The 26179-nt window shown below is 41.1% G+C and overlaps 1 protein-coding gene across 1 annotated transcript; it reads right to left on the bottom strand.

The window, feature by feature from the left end:
- Nucleotides 1–271: 271 nt before the first annotated feature.
- Nucleotides 272–8636, bottom strand: ankk1 (ankyrin repeat and kinase domain containing 1). Its single transcript, XM_069669136.1, is given in 11 exon segments — nucleotides 272–1403; nucleotides 2458–2698; nucleotides 3197–3230; nucleotides 4538–4659; nucleotides 6601–6756; nucleotides 7195–7244; nucleotides 7574–7725; nucleotides 7844–8126; nucleotides 8300–8499; nucleotides 8501–8537; nucleotides 8539–8636. Coding segments are annotated over 11 exon segments (2403 nt in total). The 5' UTR covers nucleotides 8634–8636; the 3' UTR covers nucleotides 272–370.
- Nucleotides 8637–26179: the final 17543 nt, after the last annotated feature.

Below are 26179 nucleotides of genomic sequence, written 5' to 3'. Positions count from 1 at the left end.
GGGTACTTCACCTCATTCTGACCCCGGGGATTGGCTCCCTCTCATTCTCCCCTCTAATGTCCCTGCAGGATTTACAGACGTTTGTGTCTTTATTTGTTGCATTGGAGCCTAAATTGGCATCAAAACCTTATGAGGTACTTCTGTTTTAACTTAAATAGGGGTTTTGTGAAATAACTGTGGAAGAATTTGAATCTATCCTAATGCATCTTGACAGATTAAGACAAGAAGTATGTGTGCATTTTACTCATTATTGTGTTTTGAATTTAAATATTATTAAATATTCGTTCTAAAATTGATAAAACATACAAAAAAATCTGTGAAAATCTTGCTTTGAGCTGGTTATTAAAGCCATTTGTATTGCTGTCACTTCCTACTCCTCCAGTAGCTGCACTATGTCCCATTTCTCACACCTTCGGGCCACATTCAGAGCGCTGGATCCAGAAGAGTCCAGCAAAGTCCTGTCTGCTCCGTTCAGCAGCAGAGCCTTTACGATAGGCGTGCAGCCGTGCTGCACAGCCAGGTGTAAAGGTGACACCTTCCCTGAGTTCAGTGCATTGACGTCTGCATGATGTGAAATCAAATGTAGGACACTTGGGAAGCTGATGCTGGTGCACGCTGTGTGTAACGGCGTCCATCCTTCACTGTCCTCTGATACGTTTGGGTCTGCTTTGGCTGCCAGGAGGTTTGCCACCACCTCAGGCTCACTCTGGTGGCAGGCCAGGTGGAGCGGGGTCCATCCATTTGCACCTCTAGCGTTCACACAAGCACCCTGACTCTCCAACTGGACCACCGTGGCTTCATGTCCCCTCAGGGACGCCAGGTGAATGGGAGTCCAGCCCTGCAGGGTCCTGGTGTCTGGGCTGGCCCCGTTAGACAACAGCTGCCTGCATATGCCCGTGTGACCCCTCAGAGCAGCCAGGTGGAGTGGAGTGTACCCTCTGCTGTCTGCACTGTCAGTGGTCACGTCACTCTTTAGTAACTGTCTGACTATTCTGTTCTGGCCTTCATCGGCTGCTAAGTGAAGAGCGGTGGACATAGAGCAGTCGGTAGCGTTGGGATCTGCTCCCTGAGAGAGGAGGAGTTTGGCAATGTTCAGATGCCCGTAGGCGGAGGCTAGGTGGAGCGGCGTCCTCCCCTGTGCTTCACGTTCTCCGATCGCTTCCTCCGACAGCCGTGAAAGCAGCAGGCGCACCACTGTTTCATGGCCGTTCTGGCAGGCCAGGTGGAGAGGCATCCAACTAGCTTTTTCCCGGGCATCCGCCGCAGCTCCTCTGTCCAAGAGGAGGCGAACCGACCTGTCATCGCCGCTCTGTGCAGCAAAATGAAGAGCAGTCCACTGGTCCTCATCTCCAGTGTCCGCTGCCGCACCATTCTCCAGCAACAGAGAGATGATGTCATGAAGCCTGTAGAAAAGAAGTGTCAGTCAGTCACCATATTTACACAGCGGCCATTTTCCTCTGACATCACACTCAGGATGGGAAGCTCTAATGCTGTCATAATGTTGTACTACAGGTTATAAGTCATAAAATCAAGTGTCAAATCATTACCATTTCATTTCACAGCTTTCAGATTGATCGGCAACTTAAAGGAGAATGGATAGTAAAAATCTGAAGGGACATCAGGCCATATTTCAAGTGAAAACAACGTATTTGATAAACAATCTCCAACAGCCAATGTTAGCATTCAGCCACTAAACAGCTAATCTCACAGTGAGGTAGAAAGAGGCTAAAAGCTAATATTACTGTTTAGTAGTGTTACATAATAGATGAAGAAAGATGTAAATTCCTAGCTAACGTAACATAAGCTAGGAACGTACTTCCTATAATGTTAGTTAGAAAGTTGTTGAAGGCTAACATTAGCCGATGTCTAACGGAAGCTTATCTGGCCTTTTCAAAGCAAAACAACACTTTTAATAACCCATTAGCTTCTGTTAGGTATAATGTTAGCATTCAACCACTTTCAACTAACAGTACTTTAGCTTGGACGGTAAATGCTAAGCTAACATTACGTTCACTTGGAATTTCCATCTTTTCTATCGTTATGTAAGACTACCAAAGAGCGATATTAGCTTTCAGCTTCTTTCTAGCCAACTGAAATATTAGGGATAGGTGGCCAAACGCTAACGTTAGCTGTTGTCTGACCATACGTAATAGGTTATCAAAAATGTTGTTTTTACTTGAAATATGGCCAGACGTCCCTCCAGCTTTCTACTGTTCATCGACTTTTCAGTTCCTAATTGTTCAGGAAGCAGTGACATGATAACAATTGTCGAATTCCCTAAATGTATGTGACTGACAACCTGGAACACAGCAGTACATCATTATGACAGAATTTGAGCTCCCCACCCTGAGTGTGACATCAGAGGAAAAAGGCTGCTGCATGACTATGGTGCAGACGTTATGAAAACAGCCCCTTTTCTTTGTGAAACTGTTTTTTTCTTTATATTTTTATACAAACCTTTGCAGCACAGCGACAATAAGAGGAGTGTAACCTCTGGCAGTCGCGCAGTTGACTTCAGCACCCAGACTGAGGACATGCTCGACACTCTCTGCATCCCCACTGACCACCGTGTAGTGGAGGAGGTTCTTGTCACCGAGAAACTGTGTGTGTATATGCTCTCTTTTCACAGTTTTTCTGAAGCTACCAAAGTCCTTTGTGGAGAGCAGAGAGAGTATTTTGGCCTCGCCATGTTGGTCATCTGCGAAATGAAAGCACAGGGCGTCAAATGAAGAAAGAAGGTGCATGAATTCTGATTATAGTGAGTCATAGGAGCTATTTAAGATGAGTGTACTCATGTATTTGTGTATAAAAGTGCAGAGGGTTAAAGTTTCTGGAGGCCGTGGAGCTCAGTCAATATTAGCAGTGAGTGTGACATGTTTACCTTTGGCATTTGAGCTTGGATAAACATACTTTAGCTATTTTATTTTAATAGAGACTTGAAGTATAAAGGGTTAAGTATAGTTTTGTGAATCATCTCTTCAGTGATAGAGTAAACAGTTCAGAGAAAATGATCTAAGCGGTTGCATGGATGTTTTCGTTTTGTCCCTCTTCCACTGATAGTTGACTCTTCTTTGCTGTACCAAAGGTAATATTCAAAATGTGACAGCACTGTAAATAGCACTTTTTAAATGTCAGCCCTCCAGGCTTTGTACTGAATTGAGCATGATTTTCCATCCTCCTCTACCCATGTGTTTACCTGAGGGAAGGTCAGGCAGCTCAGGCAAAGCAATCTAAAATGGAAAAGAAAGAGGATACTACAAATGTTATTAGCCGTGACATAAATCATCACAAGTGATAAATACACACATGTATCAACATGTGAGCATGGCTTTTAAAGGGTATGACTCAACAGTTAAACAGCTAGCAAGTTTCTGAAGAAAAAGTATATCAGTATACCATTCTTCTTTTACCCATGATGCCTAGAGGAAAAAACCTAATTACATTGTTGACTGGTTTTTTTATCAAGCGCAAAAGAAATTACATTCCCAAAAGCCTTAATGCTAGCACGCTAATTCTAAACTAACTTAGTGAACATGATAAATATTAAGCCTGCTAAACATTAGCATGTTAGCATTGTCATTGTGGGCACCTTATAGTGCATTTGTTAGCACTAATTCTGACTATTTTCACAATGTGTCAAAAAACAATATGGAAACAACATGACAATGTGGAAACAACATGACAAAGTGGAAGTGGTTGCTTTTTGTGGTAAAGCAACTAGCAGAGAATTAGCATCCAAATCAGCAGCTGCCTCGGCTTACAGAGCAAGTTTCAGCTCCTTATTTTGCTGCACAGCTCACAACTTTACTGTTAAGTTTCACTCTTGCCACTCACATGCTACAGCAAGCAGCTGATCTTTGTGGAAAAGCTCTGAAAGCTGACAGTACATCATCTGCTCAGCACCAAACAGCAGCCAGCGTTAGCAACTCTCTGGTGAACATATTGGAGCATTTAACAACTGCAGACCAAGATATCTCCCTCAGGTGTTAGTAGAGGTGACTGATAATGTTGCTCTCTAACGTCTGAACTGCATTCTAACAAGTTTGCCCAAATAACAAAAAGGTGATTATACTCTAAGTCAGAGTTTTCTGCTACCCCAAGTGGCCAAATGTTTAAAGCAGTGCCTGATTACCATTTCACAGAGCTGCTAGCATGGATGAGGATTTGTTTCTGTAGTGTAAACTACATTACCTTATCCCACACTCCTCTTTATCTTTACTGTTCACTCACTGGCTTCAAAGTAAAGCACAAAAATGGTAACAAGACAAGCAGAGGGGCTTACTGTGCATGCATTTTAGAAACAAATAAGTGGTTCTGTAATAACAAACAGTGGGGATGGAAGAACTTAAATGCTAAAAATGATTAAAAATGAAAATGATTTTTCCTGTGCTACTATAACGTTTTTCATATTCATAAAAAACAGGATGTGAAAGTTCCCGAACCATGCATGCGTTTTCATTCTTCCTTAAAAGATACAAACCTGTGCTGCTCATTAAGCCCAAGATGCATTACAAACCAAGTATGAAGCAGATCTCACCTTATGTATCGGAGAGATTAGCAACGGATACTCTGATTTCTGTCTGCTGTCACTGTTTGACATCGTGAGTGGTCCGGGGATCTTCAGGACTTCACTCAGAGCCTCAGTTTTCCTCACAGTGTCTGCAGAAAAAAGAAGTCAAGTAAGGGACTGTTTCTGAATTGTCCTTATCTATCAAATATATTCCTACACTCGAATCTCGAAAGAGTTTTTTGTGATCATCACAAATTGGAAAAGCTGCTGTTTATAAATAAACATGACACTGATTTTAATTCATTTAATTTATTCCTCAGGCCATAAGTGCTTGTCTTAACAAAGGTGACCCACTTCCTCTTGTGTCAATGTGTAAAATCTCATTTGAAAGTCTGAGTTTCACTTACGCACTACATGAATGTGTTTTCTATCAACATGTTGCAACAAATTGCCTGTTGACTTGATAATGGCATACAAGGCCATTGGGGACAATGTGGTTGTTTTCTTCTGTGCATTATTTTCATAGAGAATGTGGAGGGAAAGAGGGACGAGTGCCAAATTGATTTCATGGCAGCAGAATAAAACATGATTGTTTCAATATGTCAAAGTGTGTGTTTAAGCATAGAGCTCATCCATTAGTTAAGCAATATCACATGAGAGGGAGCGTTGTTGTAGCTACTGAATATCATCACGGCTGTGATTCAGTCATAGATGATGATATTCAGTGTAACCTCACGACCTTGAGTGTGATATTGCTTTTATACAACAGTTATACAAGCAGTAAAAAGTAGTAAAAAGTAACAATAAACAACAGATTAGTTTTTACTCCACCAACTGAACTAGTTCCACAACTGAAACTGAACTTTTGTTGCCAAGCAACCCAAACATTCTCCATTCCTGGTTACCACAGAGCAGCTACTTTGTATGTTGTACATTCATTTCATTTCTCATTAACCAGTGAAATAAGAGTTTGCTGTGAGATTCAGAGGTACCAGCTTGATCAGCGTAGACATACATGGTCTGCTGTACCATTAATTAACAGTATTCAGAACACGTGGCTGAGGCAGAGTGATACAGAAAGTGAAAAATCCCTGTGATGTTATTTTCTATATCAGCACTCATGGAATGCTTCTTATCCAATCAGATTACTTTGTTAGAACGAACTGTTGTATAATATACTACAGCTGTGCTAACCTTGTTTTTGCTTGAAACACCTTTTTCCTTGCAAGCTGTACAGAAAAAATTGACCTAATGTTGACTTCCTCACTAATAATGTTTCTGAGTAGCCTATCACAGCTTTGTTCACACTAAAGTGTTTGTGCTTGTTAATGAGATGAGATACAAGGATAAAATCAATTAAACACAACACCAGACAAATTTTAAAAAAGTAACAACACAAATGTTACATCTTACTGGCGTGATAGTAATTAAACCAGTCTTTGTACATTTATTAATATAAATATGTCACTCTGTGTCTAGAGTAAGCAGATGCTATCAAGAACAGACCAGTGATAGGGACTCATATCTGATAACATGCTCAGGAGGACTAATCGTAATCATATCAATCTGCAGGAAGAAGTCTGGTAATTTTATGCTGGTCTGCTTAGCGTGGGAGAAAAAAGAAAAGAGACGTAAACAGCAGAGAAAAAGAAAGAGAGATTATAAGACACAAAAAGCCGTGGGCTACAGCAGAAATCGACAAACTGAAGAAGGCAATCGAGCAAACACTAACACTGTATTTAACACGACAGACAAGAAAATCATTACAAGACAAAAAAATGGGTCAGATTTATGATTTTTTTTGTGAGTAGCCATTTAATAAGCAGGATAATGTACAGTAATGTACCAGCTCACTGCCCTTACATTATATAATTCCTTGAGCTTAGGGAACTTTAATGTGTTTTGATTGTCATGTATGGAAGTTTTTATGAATGAACAATGGATCTTGGATATGACTTGTTATAATTCGTCATCTATAAGAGAAAATACTTTTTCATCATGATGCATTTTGCTGTTTCTGTTAAAGTATCAACCTGCTGCAGTTCTGTTGAGAACTTTAAATACACATTACTTTTCTTTGCACTTTGTACCTGAGAACTGCGGCCTCTTCCTGTGGTCCTGGTCCCAGCACTGCGTCATGATGCGGACCATCTCATCACACTCAACCGGCTTCGGTTCAGGTATTATCCCGATACAGGGTCTCTTACCATGTGACACCTGTAAGAGCACCGTGGTCACACTGCACCCTGGGTCCAAAAAAACAAACAGATGTGAGACACACAATGTTCACGCAGCGAGAGATCACAGCAGCAGAGCAGGTTTATTAGTTTCACATTCTTCAACTTCCCATGTGTACCTGTGAGTTATGTTGGCGGAATAGTTTGACAAGACATGCATTGTTTTTGTACGGAGACAGACTGGCTGTTTACCCTTATTTCTAGTTTTGAAGCTAAGCTACGCTAACCATATCCAAACTGTATCTATATGTTTAATGGATAAAATAGATTTTATCACATTTAAAACAACTGTATAAAATAGGCTTTAGAAACACAGAGATGAAACTGTCTTCCGTGTTGTGCTGTTTAAGTGAATATGTTGAATATTTCAAGACTTACTGCTTAAGTCACATCTAAGAATCTGTTTAATGTGGAGCTGTGAGGCATTCGATCTGAATTCATCCCTACCTGCAAAAGGTTTCTGCTGCGTCAGAATCTCCCAAATCACTACTCCAAAGCTGTAAATCCAAGCAGAGGGAGGCAAATCAATCTGTCTTTTTCATACCCTGCATTTAGTGAAAATTGTTCCAGTCTCTATTTTACGTTAAAAAAACACTGTTTAAAAATGATGCTCTACAAAAAAAACAACTTTTTAAGGATAAGAAAACCAGTGAATATAAGAGCGAAAGAGAGAGTGAGTCAGCCATGAGTAAAATTTGCAATAGAGTAAAAAGATATACAGTAGAGAGAAGGGTTACACAGTGTGAACTGTGGATTTTGCACTGAACCAGGGAAGAAAAGCAGTGACTCTGATGGTGTAATTTCAAAAATGCCCTTGGCAAGTCACCTGTAAACATCAAACGCAATTCCTGGAGGATCAGGACCCTGAGTGAAGGTCTCCGGAGGAATATAACTTATGTTCCCTCTCGCTGTCAGATTCTCCATGAACAACTTCTTGCTCATGCCCTCTTCCCAGTGGACTAAACCAAAATCTGAAATCTTGTCAGAAAAGCGAGGATTCAGAGTTGTACAAGATTAGTGTTAGTTGCTCTGCAGAGCAAAGAAACATCATAAGATAAATGTAAACATCTAAAGTATTTTGCTGAGTTTCACTGACCTTGACATGCAGATGATCATCCAGGAGGATGTTGGAGGTCTTGAGGTTAAGGTGGAGGAGTGGAGGATTCATGCTGTGGAGGAAATTCATGCCCATGGAGGCCTCATGAATCATCTGGAACTTCTTTGGCCACATGAAGGTGTGACTGGCCAGGAGATTGTTCAGCGATCCATTACACATGTGCTCCATCACCACGGCTGTCACTTCGCTGCACAGTCCATAGATGGGCACGATGTACTTGAATTTCACTTTGGCAATGATGGACATCTCGTCTATTATTCTCCTGTGATGGAAAACATAATGATCAGATAAGTGGTTTTTGAATTGTGACCACAGGAAACAGACACTCAAGCATTGTAGGGTTGCAGAGACTAATGAAGCTAAGAATCAGCTGTAAACTCAGACAGTCATTTATCTGACAGCTTGTGCACAAAGGCTTCATCATTTACATCCCACCTGTAAAAGTTGTTTGCATTCAAGGTTGTGTCAAAGCTTTTCAGGGCACATTTTAACCGCCAGAGCTTGAGCTTGACCTGGAACACCTGACCAAATCTGTTTTCCGCCACTTTGATCCAGTCAGCCTCGAAGTCGTTCTTCTTGAAGTTCCTGAACTCCCCGGGGGATCCATGAAGGTAATCCATGAGAGCAGGGATCCGCTCTGACACAAACCCCCTCAACACACTGAATGATTAATGCTGGGTTTATCCTCCAGATCAGCATCGATCAGCGGCACGGCAGGAGCTCGCGTCTCATGCAGGGAGAGAGAAAGTTGTAGAACATGGTTACACATTCAAATCAGTGGCGGCTGACTGTGCGAAAGGCGTGTGGAGTCACATTTATACTTGGCACAGTTGATCAGTGGGTGGAGCTGAGATGCAGAACTTGTTTAGACTGTAATGTTGCAAAACTGGTTTTTAGACTGCTGACTAAGCTGTCTTCCCGGCAATCTTTATGACTTCTTACATTCTGACAATACCAAGACTGACCCACATTCCTGTGAAAGAAAAACTAAGCAAAGGGATTTATAGATCCAGCACAAACAGAGAATCAATTATGGTAGTTTATATGACAGAAAGAGCCATTGTTATTTTGGTGGGTATACAGTAAAATAACTGCCTAATGAACCATCCACTTCTATCAAACTGCACTTTAAAGGCACTTAACCCCCAGCAGCTCCAGAGGAAAGGCTCAGCAGCCTGCAGTGTGAGTTTAGGGATTTGACAATTCTCCTAGGGTTAGATGGTGTGTGTGTAGCTACACTACAAACCAAGCGCTGCCCGAAATGTCAATTTAACATCACTTGATTTATGTATAACAAAACCAAACAATAAAACTAGTTTGTAAAAAAGGCATATGTCCAATCAAATTTTTAGTGCAAGCTTGGTTTCCAAACTCATTAAAGGACTAGACAGAGCTAGATGAGAAGGCTAATACCAGTCTCATTTTTTATGTGAAGCAACAGCTAACAGATGGTTAGCTTGGCTGAGCAAAAACAATCTGGAAACAATGGGAAACTAGTTAGCCTGCCTCTGTTTAAAGGTAATAAAATTGACCTACCAGCAATTTATGAAGCATTTTTGATTTTCAAACTCATTAAGGGATACTGAGTGGTATTACAAGGTCGATACCACTCACATTTTTTAATATGAAGCTACAGCTGGCAAATGTTTAGCTTAACTTGGCTAAGCTTAGCGAACTAGCTAACCTGGCTCTATCAAAAGACAATAAAATCCACCTACCAAGCTCTATAGTTGTACTTGAATAAATGGCACACGGAGGTCTGTGCTAAGTGTTAGCATAGCATGATTTTATATAGATTCTATGCCCTGTGTGAGAAAAGCACACAGGGCCTGCACTGTAGATATTGCTGCACGGGATTGTTGGATTTTTTCACTAAAGCTAAATAAATTCACTTGGATAGTATTTGGGGAATTTTTGAATCTTTTTGGAGCCTTAACCACGAGGCCATCTTTACACTCTGGTCTTTTTTCGCTGATCTGTAGTGTTTCTTAGCAGGGCACAGTAACTTCCTGATGTCTTGATTTATGCGTAAGTGTACAGAAATGTAAATAAAGCTTATTCATGGAAAAAACGTATGTCCTATTTCACCTATAAAGCAGACTTGCGTTCCAAATTTATCAAAAAATAAAGTTAGAGTTACATTCAAAGATTGATTGCACTCTCGATTTTGAATATGAAGCAACAGCAAACAGATTCTAACTTGGCTTAGCTTAGCAAAAAAACTGGAAACATGGGGAAACAGCTAGCCCAGCTCTGGCCAAATGTAACAAAACCCGCCTACAAGCGCTTCTAAAGCTGTGAAGTAGTACTCGGGTCTTTTGGCCAATCTATAGTATATAGCAGAGCACAGTAACTTCCTTCAGACAAAGCAAAGCAAAACATCTGGAAACATGGGAAACAGCTAACCCAGCTAAGTCCAAAATCCACCTGCCTACCATTATGTGCTTGCTGGCTCCAGCTTAGGGGGGTTAAATTAAGTTCATGAAATTGAATTGAACTTTAAGGGTGCTGTTAGGTTGTTACCCTTTTACATAACCAGGCTGTTTAACTCTGTTTCCAGGGTCTATGCTAAGCTACTTTGACCAACTGCTGTCTGTTTATTCCAATGACTGTATATGTATGGAAAAATTATTCACTCTTTTGCCCTACTGGTTCTGGGTAAATTGCTCTTTATGCAGCTTAACTTTTAAAATTGTTACATTATACTTTGTACCAGGAAATGCAAAGCATTACCATAGAGCAAGGAGCAAAAAGGAAGAACAGTTAGCCCAACATTCACATCCACTTAAAAGGCTGTATTAGCAACACATACACTTTAGACACCTAGCATAATGGCTAGCTTGGTTAGTAGTAAACTCTTCACTTTTAACAAACTCTTTCACAAAGTGTAGCTACAGGTAATTCAAGAGGAGCATTTAGGTTTTAATAACATTAGTTTTTTTTATGTTTATGTGGTCACATATGTGGCAAATGGCTTATTGTATCAAGGTCAGCTAAACTGCTTTATCACTGAGCTAGCAAGGGATGCTACTAGCAAAACAGTATTCAACAGAAACTAGCTTCAGGCAGCAGATTAGCAATTCAGAGATATTTTACCTCATCTGTTTAGATATGGATGAACCTACTTTAAATCAAAGTCAACACATATAGCAAAGTTAATTAAAAAAAATGACATATCCAGGGAAATCAAATATATATGCTGCAGCTTTACTACACAAATAACTTAAATTCAAAGTTAGCATGTCCAGCTAAAGTTTATACCAAACAATATGTATATATCCAGGGAAATCAAATGTGTAGGCTCTGATTTATACGTAAGATGTATATTTAAAAGGTTTCTAAAGAAGATAATACGCAGGATTGAACAGAAAAAGGAATATATTATTATTTTACAGTGTTTTCCTCTCACAAGACACCCTGCACCTCTGTTGACTGGATCCTGACTCACCGTGTTACTCCTCTCGTTCACGTACCTTGCATGTTTATAATTCTTTTTATACAGTCTATGGTTTATTCGTATTTACGGCAAGGACATAAGAGAGGTATTGATCTTCCCCATAACTCATCTACTCTTACAAAAAAGCAAACTAAATGTGAAACTATTCCATTAGTGTTAATTGTGAAACTGTTTTGAGTAGGTGGTGATTGCTCTCTGAGAAAAATGAGCTCTCTGGTTGGTTTGAAAACTGATTTGAATACCAGCTGGTTTCCCAGTAATTGGTGGTGATATCAAAGTAATTCAAAAGGAAGTTATCTTAATGGAGATTTCCGAACCAGTGAGCAATCGCTTTAGGATTATGTTGCGTGCAGCTTCAATCCAAGGACACTTCAAACAATGTTCTATTCAATACGACGATAATGGATTAAAATTAATTATTGAATTTGAACTTCATATTCATGAAAACATTTTGTACTTTCTTATCATTTAAAGACGTATAAAGGTGGGTTAATTGTGCCGAAAAGCTGACTCTTTAAGCTCGAGGATTCATTATGTATGAATAAAATAAACATCTATGAAATGTTTACTGTGTCGACAGACAAAACTGAGCTTAATCTCTCTAATCTTAATCACATACAGCCAAACTGGCAGGTTTTTCCAGCTCTGTTTAAGACACAGAGACACAGTAAACAAAATGAGATTAAAAGCTTTTGAACTGACTTGTGTGCCGAGGATTATTATTTTTAAAAGTCAACAAGGAGGAAATTATTTCATTTGCATAAAACTTTCCATCCCTGTGTTCTCTAACAATGTTTCCAGTTTTAACAATGTTTTAAATGAGTCCAAAGCTGCAAGCTGACTTTAAGTTTCTTTCCTGATGGTGCACGGACTGTGATTTGTGAACTGCAACCTTTCCAGTTCCCAATGTGTCAGGACATTTACTGCCTTCTACCATGACTTCGTATTAGACCTCGAAATCATGCATTTCATCTTTCTGCTTCGTTACAGCAGGGTGTTATTTGTGAGAAAAGATATGCAGTCCCTTGTTTATGAGAGGATTTGGCTAATAGGAAGCTCATTCAAGAAGACGGGGAAACAAAGATGTCCTCTTTCACCTTCCTGCTAGTTCCCACCTGCTGTTCTGTTTTATAGGCTCGTCAGTTATGTTTTATCACCTCTCAACCTCTTTATGGCTGAATTTATCTGGGGACATGAGGTATTTTGCTTCAATGTTAAAGAAAGAGATAAACACACACAAACACATCTATACAAATTGCTCCTGTGGTGGGCAGCTATACACTTTGGCAGTCTTATAAATATTTGGGCCATCTCCCTTGGGCTTCCTTCTTCCTAGCAGATAGCACATTTAGATTCAATCTGGTTCCTGCTGAGTGCATGACGCAAATCTCAAATACAAACTCACAATTGTGTGCAACCCTCACCAGGCAACCCGCATCGTCTCTGTCTTTCTGTAGTTGTCATGACCTGTACATGTAGATGTGATTCATTGAGGATTTCAGACTATTATCTGTGTCTCATAAGAGAGCAGCTACAGTATTCTTCAATCGTATCATCTCCTCTTCTTCTATGCTCTGAGGTGGCTCTTTGTTCAGGCTTTCCTTTCGAAGAGACACAATTTTTTATTAATAATTCTAATTCAATAGGAGTTATCCCGTCCTGCGCCTTCAAAATCTGCTGGCTCACCCTGCAGGGCTGCAGGAGGGAGGGGATGCACCTCTGTATGTTGATATGTCTGTGTTGAAATTAGGCCACACACACCTTAAATTGGAAAAGCTGTAAACACACTATTACTTATTAAATACTTTGTAGCATATAAATAGACATTTTTATGGTGGGCTGTCATACCGTGTTATGCTGATATATGAGAAGACATGAGCAGAATAATCAATAATAAATCAGTGTAAAGATTACAGGCGAACGATTTTCTGCACACAGTGCATTAAAACCTGTTTTCGGTACACATTGAACCTGCACTGCTCGCAACACAGTGTTCTCCCAAACACCAAACACTTCAGCTCCTCCCTCTCAATGAATGCTGGCGTGGTAATAGATGAATTTAACATTCACTGACAGCCATAGTTTCATGCTTCACTTACTCAAACTATTATCTGGGACAGACTCACGGATTGATGTTTCAATGAAAACAGGCGCTCGTGATCTGGTTCCTGATAGGCTACCTGAGGGGAGAGGCCTATCTCCGTTGATGGGACCTATGTGTCGCAGATCAGCCGGTCGCATTAGCAGGCTCCACCACACCGAGCGAGCTAGTGGTTTTTCCTCCGCCCCTCATGTCCTCTGGTAACTAACAGGCTTAACTCCAGTGTCTCTGAGCCATAGTCTGTAAGCAGAGGAGATCTTAAGCATAACCAAACAAAATAAGAAAGAGTGCAGAGCAATGAGGTGAGCAGGTTGTCGGATCTCCTGCGTGCTGTGGTAAATGCTTCAGTATGTAAACTGTGTCTGAGACTAGAACATTAATTGGTTCCCGTGTATCTCTCAACAGCATTGAATGTTTTTTAATTCAAATCCTAATCTTATGCAGATATTTTAACATGTGTAGTCATGCAGAATTATAAACATGCAAGGTACATGAGAGAGAGGAGTAACACGGTGAGTCAGGATCCAGTCAACAGAGGTGCAGGGTGTCTTGTGAGAGGAAAACACTGTTGAATAATAATATATTCCTTTTTCTGTTCAATCCTGCGTATTATCTTCTTTAGAAACCTTTTAAATATACACCTTACGTATAAATCAGAGCCTACACATTTGATTTCCCTGGATATATACATATTTTTTGGTATAAACTTTAGCTGGACATGCTAACTTTGAATTTAAGTTATTTGTGTAGTAAAGCTGCAGCATATATATTTGATTTCCCTGGATATGTCATTTTTTTTAATTAACTTTGCTATATGTGTTGACTTTGATTTAAAGTAGGTTCATCCATATCTAAACAGATGAGGTAAAATATCTCTGAATTGCTAATCTGCTGCCTGAAGCTAGTTTCTGTTGAATACTGTTTTACTAGTAGCATCCCTTGCTAGCTCAGTGATAAAGCAGTTTAGCTGACCTTGATACAATAAGCCACATATGTGACCACATAAACATAAAAAGCTAATGTTATTAAAACCTAAATGCTCCTCTTGAATTATCTGTAGCTACACTTTGTGAAAGAGTTTGTTAAAAGTGAAGAGTTTACTACTAACCAAGCTAGCCATTATGCTAGGTGTCCAAAGCTTATGAGTTGCTAATACAGCCTTTTAAGTTGATGTGAATGTTGGGCTAACTGTTCTTCCTTTTTGCTCCTTGCTCTATGGTAATGCTTTGCATTTCCTGGTACAAAGTATAATGTAACAATTTTAAAAGTTATGCTGCAAAAAGAGCAATTTACCCAGAACCAGTAGGGCAAAAGAGTGAATAATTTTTCCAAAGGTCACCCTCAAACATGGGGTGATTAGCTGGCTGTCACTGAGGTGGGGGTGACAAACAATACATCCATTATGAGCAGTCTTTCCTGTAAATAATTCATAGTGTCACACTCGGTTCTTAACAGAAAAGGTGACAGAAAAAGTTGTGTATTGTGTGTAAAAAAATATATATATACTTTTTCATCCTAGCCACACCTGCTTGTCATTGCACGAAGTGGGTGTGAATGTCGGATTAGCGTTGTTTCAGCTGAGGGGTTGAGGGGCGTTCAAAGCCATTCTACTATCAACCATCTGACCAGCAGTTTTGATGCAGGATACTAGTTACCTCAGTCATCATTTTTGTTACTTCACGTATTTTACACTTTCAGAGGAACTCTGATCTATTAATTCTGTTTTTCTTATTTGAAATCACTGTCATGAATTTGTTATCCAACTCTGTTTTTACAGTTTTACAGTTACTGCCTGGGAAAATCTCAAAGGCATACTGCTGCCTTCAACCTTTGTTGGAAGTGTTAAGCTCTCTGCACAGGTGTACACCTACACACAAAGTGAGGAAAAGTGTTCTAAATAATTAATGATCTTTCACTGATTACTTAAAAATGGATGAAGCTTTATGATGTAGACAGTTTTTTACCGGTTTATATTTTTTCATTGTGATGATTAAAGATTCAGCTCAGAGAATCAGAGCGAGAATTAAAGTCTGAGTCAGTAATGATCAAGAAATCCTCCTGAGAGACAGATCGGAATCAGTTTCTTTCTGGGTAGATAAACTGTTTAATATGTGTTTATTCCATCATAAAATGTTAAATAATGATATATGATGATATCTTATAAAATACATCAATGCAATATGATATCTTCTTCTTCTTGTGTGTTTTCAGGCAAGAATATATTAGGTTGATTTTCCTAACTCAATGAAAGACATTCTCCCTGCACAGTCGATCACAGGGGTTCAATATAACAGTCAGGAAACGAATGCATACATTATACTAAAGCAGCATTAACAAGCTATCAATCTCAAAGTGGGCTACAAAGAGTATTGATTTGTTGCCACTGAGGGAAAATAAAGGGATCAGAGCAGCTTTTCTATTTGGGGAAGGTGTTTATTTTCAGTGAATGATAATAGACTGTTCATGGTTAAGTGTGAAATTTGACTGCAACAGCTGTGTCACCTATGAGAGGAGGTGTGAATTGGATTGCTCCTCATCGTCTAGTCTGGCCTATACCGCCGGATACGACCGGCCGCCTCTGCTCTATGGATAATATGATTGACTGCTCCTCTGTCTGTTGACTAATGTAATTGTCGACAGCTATTCTGGTGAGGATGTGATCAGTGTAATTGGCAGAGGTTCCTCCTTGGTCACGGTAGGATCAAGTCTCCTCCTGGGCGCAGACAGCCACAGCAGACTGGTGGTGGAGCCGCAGATTGGAGCAGCCAGATTGCCCTCCGACGGTAGGCCAGCCACACCAGCAGCAGCGTCACCGTGACAACAGAGGAGCCAACCACCAGGCTGACGATGACAAGAACCAGGTCCAGCTCTGACGGGTCTAAACAATAAAGGTTTAATGGTACATGAGTCTACAATCATGATGTGCTCATCCATCTACCGACACTTTGCCTGTAACTGAAGTGTAACTTTTTATTTTGGAGTAAATTCTGTCTGTTTCACTAAATCTGCTATCCCACAGCAGGAACTTCAGCTAGGGACCAGGAACTTTTGGTTTTGGTTAGTGCGTCCCTGCAGGGACCAGGGTCTAAATATGGACTTTATCTTACCCACCAAAAGGTCAGTTTTCTGGGAGTATACTTTCCAGAAGTATAGGAAGGGAGAAGCCTTGCAGCGCTGAAAATTCCTATTGGTCGATCATTTGGTGGTTTGACCTATCTAGATTTGTTGCTATACCATGCTTTTGTATTGACGATGTTGTCAAGACGTACTTGCTGTCAATTAAACCAATATACACCTTAGTAGGCTTAGTATTAAAATCAGTGCACGGGATTATATATAGTTTTAGATGCTGACTCAGAGGCGGACCAACCGTTCTGCCTCCATGCATTTTACAAAGAAGACGAAACATAACAGAGGCGTAATAATCCCGCCTTGAAATGGCAGGGTAAAAGGGGCTAATGTCTACCGTTACAAATAAGTGGCATTGGTGTTACTTTTATAAATCTGTAATAAACAGGTGTTACTTTTCATATCTCAGCAGCCATATTTGCCGAATCTTCACTGGTCTTTTGGTGGAAATGCCTTTAGCCCCTTTAAAAGACGCTCCTGGAACTAAACGTCCCTTACTTCAGGTGTAAACTGCTGCAAAGGACTCACAAGACAGTTGAATGTCCCCTTTTTAACTTAGTTTCTCTTTATTTAATTTAGAAAGACTACTATGTTTCAACCCCAAAGGCACAGAGGCATCCTCTACCTGATAAAGAGTCAATTTGGGCTCAGAGCGTTCTGCTTTTTCTAAATTTTATAAAGAAAAAGACTTAAAAGTGGGAATTCTGCAGTGTTTCAAGCCCTAAGAAACATGAAGTATCTACAAATTGAGTTTTGACTCCTGGAAAGAAAAGGTGTGATTGTGTTTTAAAGTAGCTTTCCACGATAAACCCGTGGAGAGCTGTATGTATTAGGACACAGAGAGCCACTTAATAATATGGCTCTTTTCCTCACATGCTACAGATAAATGGCATGGCCATCTCTCATTTCCTGTCCTGCAGCATCCCCCCCCTTCACGCTCTGTTATCTCAGATTGATCATTTTAGTTTTAAGGCACAGCCAATAATTACCTATCTCCTCCGGGAAGCTAGAATTGTTCACTTCTTTCAACATGGGACCAAAGGATATGCGATTTCTGAGATTGGTGACAAAAGCCTCTGGACCCTCCGGGGGAAACGCACTTCTCTGCTGGAGGCACTGCTTTAAACAGACAGGGGAAATATGTTGCATGTGAGCATGAAAAATGATAGAGTTGCAAACAGGTAATTAACTTTTCGGAAGAAGGATAGTGTTGTTGTTTATCATTAAAAATAGAGGGGAATGCACAGAAATAGTAAATGAAATCATGCAGGTGCAACTGTCTGATAAATATATCTAAAACTGTTTTTCCTTTGTGGTATTTTTCATTTGGATAAAAGGGCAGGAGCACACACATCTATTTCAAACACAGAGCTAGAAATATGATGTTGGCTTGCAAACACCATTCATTTTAATCTAAGCTGTGCACTACGGCTCAGAGCAGTTCAAACAAGCTAAAACATGGAGTCTAAGTTTAATGTATATAAAATGTTTGCAGGGGAAAACGGAGCCCGACATCAAGAAAAAAGAGAAACAAGGCAGAAAAACATCCATAGATGCACTTTGAACAAAAATAAGTTGTGGTGTAGGTGCAAAACTTTGAAAGCTTGGTTTGTGTGCAAACACTTTTTGAAGTCTTGTTCAAGCGAGGCATTTGAGTATCAGTAAACAAGTCCAAATAGCTGTTGTGAATTAAAACGGACTGTATCCTGCAGCAAAAAAGAACATTTAAAGGAGACACTAGAGACGTCATAGCAGAGCTAAAGTGGTGCCCTACAAAGGCAGACATTAAAATAAGTCTACAGTCCTTGTTTCACCTCTGCCCTCGAACGTGTCCTTGTCAGATGATGCCATTTTCCACATTAAATCAAAGTCCCTGCTCCCATGACAGCAGGAGACAGCTGTTGGTATCAGCGCTCTCTTAACTCTGTACGTGTGACTCTGTAACTTTGCGCGGACCTTACCTCACCTTCAGAGTGAATAATGACATGACAGATGTTTTAGTCTGTCAGCCTCAGCCTAAGTCAGCTCATCTCCCTCTTATGGCAGCATATCTTAATCCCCTCTTCCTCCCCTCCTGCCTATTTACATCCCCTCGTTTCCTCCTCGTCCGTCTTCCTGTTTTCACAGTGTCGCAGCCCGTGTCACTAAATTTAAACCACTCTCCGCTGCTCAATCTCTCGTTCTTTAGCATTCATTACACTGCAGCCTTACCCTTTCACAGTCAGAGCGGTTCCTCAGGCAGACACTGAGATCACAGTGCAGGTACGCGACGGAGTAATTAATCATTTGGAAGAGACTGATGGTGAAGCTGGCACTGGTTGGCAGGGCAGTGGGCAGCAGCGTGATCCCTGCTGGCTCTGCAGCTAACCTTAGAAAGCAAAACAAACACACAGTGTGACCTCAGCTGCAGTTGCTTAGTCAGTTCATTCACCTTCAAAGAAAGAGTGAAAACTCAAAATGAAAAATGGTAAACAAGAGTAACCAGCAGCTTATCAATAAAGCAAAAGCAGAAGAAAGCACAGAGCAGTGAGCTATCAATATTTTATATTGAACTGAGGTGAGAGCTCACGAGAGAAGAAGTAAAGTCAGGTAAAGGTCAGCTTCCACTCTCTGGTGCTGTCAGATTACTATCATTACTCATGGCAAAAAATCTTTATAAGTTATGAAATTCAATTCAGCATTATCATCTATAATAAATTCACCAGCGTGTTGGTTCTTTTACTAAGCATCTAGGAAAGGATTTGTTTGGATTTCAGGGTGCTTTAAGTTTTTCTTCATCCCCCATCGAGGACATTCGTATTCAAAAGGTTTGTCCCGGGTGGACACACTTTCTATAAGTCTTCTGTTCAGACAGTAAAACTCAACAGCCAGCCCATTCACATTTTGACATACTTTAGAGGCTTTGGATTTATACGGTTGCCTCCCCAAGTGTGCAGGAGTTTGCTGTATTTCCATCTATCAGAGTGATGCTGGCTCAGAGAGATAACACCATCAACCTACAGCAGTCCTCTGTTTACTGGGCTGAGAATACTGAGCTCTAAAATATGAACCTGGATTTGATAGAAATTGTAGTAACTCTGTTACCCAGTTAACATGTTTGAAAGCACTGGGAGTCTGGCCAGTTGAGTAAAGCCTCTTAAAGAGGTTCTTTTGTTGCATTATTCATCAATGTATGCCTTTTTTTGTAGATAAAGCAAAAGTCTGGTTTTTGACATTTATTTAAAAAAAACAGTTTCTTCCATATTAGGCGTCAATTCAGCTCAGGTCAATAGGCTTGATTACCAAAAAAAAGTTATAATAATAATGTTAAGGGGTGACTACAAAGGGGGGTATTATGCTAATTTCAAGCTTCATATTTCACTCCCTCTGCCTGAAACGACTCAGTTAGCTCTGTCCCTTTAAGAAACCCCACCCCTACAAGCCCACTTTCTTCTGATTGGACAGCTCTCCGAAGCCCGCTGAGGCTGCACTTTGTGACGTCACAAAGAAAAAACTGTGTGAAACCTGGCGTTCACAGCAGCCTGCAGACTGAGCCGAGAAGCCTTGGGGTTACTCCAACAGACTTTAGATCTGAAACTTCACCCATGTTTAGTATGAACATCCAACATTGTAACATTATAATTAAATTTTTTTTTTTTTTTTAATTAAAATGTGAAACAGCATAATACCCCCTCTTTACAAAAATAGAGCTTATCATCTGACATAATGTCCGCTTTTGTATTTAATCTTGTCTATTAGAAGCATTAAAGCAGCTACAATTAAAGAGGACGTCATTTTCCTTTCATGAAACATCTAGATGGCTGCACAGGGGTCACTAAATGCACTGTAAATTTCCAACTGTGCAACTGCTGCATTTGCTGAGTCTGCTTTCCTATTATAAGTTTTTACACTAAAGGAAAAAAGCTTCTCTGGGCAACTTTTTTTCTTACAATTGTGCCCGAATTAAGCCTTTTTGACCTTGACATAAAATCTCTCTTAAATCCACCTTATATAAGACTTCCCTGTGTACCTGGAGAAAAGGCAGCAGGTGGAGTCAGTGAGGTCAGGCTGGCTGGTCGGGGACAGGCAACAGGAGGTGACTTCAAGGTTTAATCGACTGTTGTTTGTCTTCAGGTTGATGACCACTCTGAGGTTCCCCCGGGCCGGCACGGCATCACCGGGCTCCACATCTCTGCCCAGGCTCAGACTCATCTCTGCTGTGTAGTTCCCACTGCCGCACAGCTCGTCTGACACCTCTGTTACACTACAGAAAAATTAACATTATTACAATTTGCACAACATAATGCACTGTCCATTACGTACTTATATTTTGACCATACCAACCATAGTAGTATTTTCATTTTTTTAAGCCATAAAGTACATTCCCATTTAAACATTATATTACTGCTGACTGTGGTCTAAAAAGTTTTTGCAGGTTTGAGATTGATTCCTTACCTTCCAGGCAGTCATTTTTTTCATCCTTTTTGCTGTAACTCAACTTTAGAGAAGTGAAACTTGCTTGAGATATCCATCACAGTGACTGATTACACTGCTTTTATCTTTTGTCAAAAATGAACAGGTACTGCTCAGAAAACTGTCCTGCAGCTCAGTGTCGGTGGATTGAAGGGAGCTCTGACAAGGATTCAGATAAGCTGCCAATCGGCATCCCATTCAAACAGTGACTCCACAGTCAAACACCACATTAGTGGATCTTAAAATGCACAGCTTTGCACAATTAAATGGTAAGTATGTGAACATGCTCTCAATTTCAATGCTAACATTCTGATAATTAGCAGGTCTAATGTTAACATGTTCACCACCTTAGTTGCATTTTTACCATCTTTTTTTAGAGTGTTGGCGTGCTAACATTTACTAATTGGCACTCTACACAAAGTGCACCTGAGGCTGATGGAAATATCATTACCGTTTCTTATGTATTTGACCATAAACCTAACTGCTGCATATAAAACACTGAAATCATGACGACATTGTGTGAACAATTAAGGAATTGGCAAGGCTATCGACAAACAAAATTATCGACACTGGAATGAGGCTAAAATATGACCAAAGTCGACACGAATGATGTGACTTTTGGTCTATTTTTTCTTCTAGGTTTGATCCTCCATCATCATACATCATAACTGCAATGTTTCCAAGCTGTTGACTCCCTAATATTGGTTTTCCGAGTGGCATAAATGCATCACCAGGAAGCGTCTTCACACCTGACTGCTCAGGTACTGCCTAACCATGTGATGATGTTAATTTATGGAAAAATAAAACAGTTCACTGTGATGGATTTTCAACCGTATAGCCTAACTCATTACCAGTACATGTCTTTAATGTGTTACCGCATGATTCATGGATCATGTTTAAATAAAAGGTTGCACTATAGGATTACCCTGATAGATACAGATGAGTTGAGCTCCTTCTCCTGTGTTTCAGCCTCAGCAGCTCTGCTTCAGACGCTGGCTCGGGAAGTAACAGCCTGCGCCCAGACTGCTGTAATGCAACCAAAGAATGCGCTGACCTGGTTGCATTTTGCACCTCAGATATCTCAGCTTTGGCTGCTCTGTTTAATATTGTTTTTGTAGTCATTTCATTGGGCAGTGTCTGCTCAGTAGCTTTTACAATGGTTGCTTCAGGTTCAGATAAGGCGACCTCTGTGGCTGCAGAGGTCTCTCTGTGAGACAGTCTTTGTGTTGCATTCTCAACATTATCCAGCTCAAGTATCCCTTGTCTCGTCTCAGTTTCAACAAGTGCTCTCCACGTTGAAGTTTCGTGGATCATACTGTTGGCATTTTGTGTCATAGCCTCATCAACAGAAGCACGGCCAGATTTGCTGGCAGCTGCATGGACGGGGTTGGTGGCATGTGGTGTCACATTTCCAGGTACAGGACAGCCAGTGCTACAGCTGCCATTTCCTGGTCCTGTTCCAGGAGTGTGTGATGCATTAACGCGATCTCTTCTCGTGTGTCCGGCGTGTGTTTTATACATTTTCTCTCGAGCGGGGTGATTAGTCTCACCTGCTCTAGTTGTTTCGTCACTAGTCTGGCTTGATTTAGCACATCCAATTGTCCTACAGCCCGTTTCATGAATAATCTCTGTAGGTAAGATCCACGTAGGTCCAAAATCAGTTGAAGGTCCAACTATCATTTGGGTTATTGAGGTCTTTGCAGGCTGGTCTTCTCTGTCCGGTGCATGCGCTGTAGGAGTCCTCTCATGTGGAGGACGTTTGGCTTCAAAAGCACTCTCTGTCGTCATGGTCGTTTTGATGTCTTTAAATGATGAATATTCCACTCTTTTAACCGCAGTAGGTGTTGCTCTGTTAAACAAACGTGTCTGGACGTCCTGCAGAGGATCATTGATGGGACTTGTCATTGCAATAATACCCGACAGAGCATGCTGGCTTTGTTTGATATCCTGTACTGAAATTTCACGCTCGGGCTGCTCTTCATTCCTCGTTTCTATCGTGTATTTTCTGTTCACAGCAGGGATGAGTTTACCAGAAGTGAGAGTTACGGACTTGATATGATTACTGGACGGTACTGAACGCTCAGCATGTGATGACTTTTCAGTTACAACTTGCTCATTAGCGGTCAGCGCTGATTCGTGAGCTTTTAGGGACGAGATTGGAGCATTTATGCTATCAGCTGGTGTCAGAGACACAGAATCGTTGGTTTTAGTAGTGGTTATCTGAAATTTTGGAGTAACAGTCATTATCCGGCCTGCAATCTGCTGCCTGGATATAATGGGGATTTTAAGGTCACTCCTGAAATGTATGTGAGTAGCAGTGAACGTGTCTTGTGGTGTGGAGGGATCATGTTGCTTTTCAATAGTCCTTTCTGCAGGGCGTTGTATGTCAGAAATAGCGCTGTTAGTCACATCATTAGCCTGGATTATGGGTATTTCTGGCCTTCTATCCGCGCCGCTGTCAGTTCGATCATTTGTGTCACGCACAGGTGTAGCAAAATCCTTCGAAAGAGGCACAAAATCCTCATTTACTGCCCGCTCAATCTTGCGGGTGGTCTGAATTGCAATTGTGAAGGGCTTAGCACTTGTTTCATTATACCCTCCTAACTGGGAGGGATGATTATTCTGGAGGGCAGCTTTCACTGGGTTGTTTGCTTCGTGCTCGCCTTCTACACTGAACAGGTCATTGTGGTTGTTCTCATTAGTGGTTTTTACTGCTAGTTCCTCCGTCTGCTTTATAGACAAAGAGTTGAATTCATCAGTGTTACTGGCGTGGTGTTTACGCCTGCCAATTGGTTGCGTTGTAAAAGGGTAACCGTCCTTTTCATTTCTGCTCCCTGCCATTTGCTTTGTGGCTACATCTGAATATTTTACCGCCAAGGTCACCATCGTTTGCTTGCTGTCGTACTCCTCGGTTTGATTTGTCTCATCGGCAGAGCCAAACGAGGACTCACCGCGGCCGCCTCCACTATTTGCATATTCAGCGTCTCTTTCTGAGGCTGACCTTGTTAGCTCCGTGAGGCTATAGGTGCGAGGTAAACTGTCACTTCCAAACAGCACGAGATTTAGTGGTGGTGAAGTGCCGCTGAGAGGAAATTGATTGTTTCTTGCTTTAGGGCTCATTGATGACATTGGGGCCTGTACAGATCTCTGCTCGTTATCATCAACAGGAGCATGCAAAGCATCCGAATCGGTTGTCTGTTTGGACAGTTTAAATGAGCATGGCTGGCCTGAACTCATGTCAAAGGAGGACTGAGTTACCTGAGGGGAAGACTGACCTTGGTGAGGCTGCAACTGGCCAATGGAATCAAAAGCTGCGTCTGTGGGTGGCTTGCTAGATGAGTCATTTTGCATCAGTGAGAGCAGAGCAGGAGTTACAGAAGTAGATCCATTTACTCCTTCAATCATGTTAGAGGTTAAAGGGCCCTTGACACTGGATTCAAATATGGTCGCGGGTGTAATCCGTTCGGCTTGCTCTCCCTCATTCGCAGTCTCTAAAAGTGAATTTGCCTCCAAACCTGAAGTACTGAATTTCTCTCTTTCATCCAAGACGCTGTAAATAATTGATGCGCTGAGAGTAGAGCTATTTGCTTTAAAGTGGGGCTGAGCTCGCAAGAATCCAGCTGTGATTGCCAAACGCGGGGTGGTGACTGACAACATATTACTGATACTGTTTGGTACACGGGGAGCTGATTCATCCTGGGAAAAGGTTGGCTTTAATGCATCATTAAATTCAGATGTGCTGACTCCAAATGTTTGGGAGAGTTTTGGGAGAGTTTTTGGTGTGGAAGGCACAGAAAACGAAGCATTTACAACTTTTATCTGGGCACTTTCTTTGGTGAGTGGAGACGTTGATCCGTGGTTTGTAGGGATCGCTCTGTGTGTAGATGGATGGGGTTTAATCTGCGTGTACGGCTCGGAGGGAGAAGATGTCATACTTGATAGTTTGGGGCTCTGAGATCTCAGAGTTGAGTGAAGTGCTCTGTGATTGCTTGTCACTTTGTAGGAAAATGGCTTATTTTTCATTTCCACAATTTGTGCAATCTTTCCGCCCAGATGTACGCCCCCATGCTCCGTGGTTTCCAACTGTTTAATCAAACAGTGGCAGGACGACAGGCTTGTAACAGGGTGCCCTTTGTCCCTGTTAAATTCCTCAGAATTAGTATTACGTCCAGTGGGGGAGTTTGTCGTGCCCTCTCTCCCAATTTCCCTGTTGTGTTGAAAACCTTTCTCGTCTGCTGTTTCCTCTGCTCCTTCCTTCAAAGCCTCGCTCTGCTTTTCAGCAACATCTTCAGTTGAAGTGTGTGTTTTTATTTTAGTCACGCCTTCTGCATCAGCACCTTCTTCGCCCCTTACTCCCTCTTGTCTCAGATCTTTGTCTTGTCTTAAAGCTACGTCCTCTTCTCCAGTGGTCCCTCCACCTTCCTCTCTATGTGCCTCACATTCTTCTTCTTTATCCTCCAGGTCCGTGTTTTGACTTATCTCTTCTCCACTTGTAATTATGTTTTGTACTTTCCCATTTTCCATCTTACCGGATATAAACAATTCTTCACTTCTGTTTCCCAACTTTTCATCTTCCTTGTTTTGCTCTTTTTGCTGCAACTTCGGTATCTCTTTGGCGTGTGTAATTTCTTTGTTCTGCCTGCCCTGCTCTTCTCCCTCATCTTCTACATCTACAGTCAACACCTCCATATTTTTATCACCTGGTTTAGGATTGCGGACTCTTGGTGCATCACTGATAACATCCCCGCTATATATTCCAAAAGATTGGCGTGTTGCCACATGGTAATCATTGCTAACATCCAACATCCTCTCTTGAGTGATTTGTGATTCCCTCCCTAAAAGTCTCCCCGTTGTCGGCCTCTCAGAGAAAGACTTGCTTGTTTGTGTTGTTGGAGTCAACGTGGACACGTCCTCATCAAAGTCCTGTCTTGCTTCTGAAAGCAACAACTTCACGGCAACAACATTTCTTGTTGCAAAAGTTGGAATTTGCGGATGTTTCATAACTGACCCTAAGGGATCAACAAAAGACTGTTTAACAATGCTGTTTGCAGTGCTAAACGTCTGAGAGTCTTGAGAATCTGCGAGCTGTCTCTTTGTGGGTATAGATGCAATCTTGGAATCCTTCAGTAGCAAAGTCAGTATGTGTGCTTTTGTCTGAGAGGTTGCTTTAGTTTGC

The sequence above is a fragment of the Semicossyphus pulcher genome, unplaced genomic scaffold, assembly GCF_022749685.1.
Source record: "Semicossyphus pulcher isolate SPU_LCO1_2020_fin unplaced genomic scaffold, fSemPul1.0.p SCAF_19, whole genome shotgun sequence".
NCBI classification, from domain to species: domain Eukaryota; kingdom Metazoa; phylum Chordata; class Actinopteri; order Labriformes; family Labridae; genus Semicossyphus; species Semicossyphus pulcher.
The sequence above is the reverse complement of the archived record's forward strand: the minus strand, read 5'-3'. Positions and strand labels throughout refer to the sequence as shown.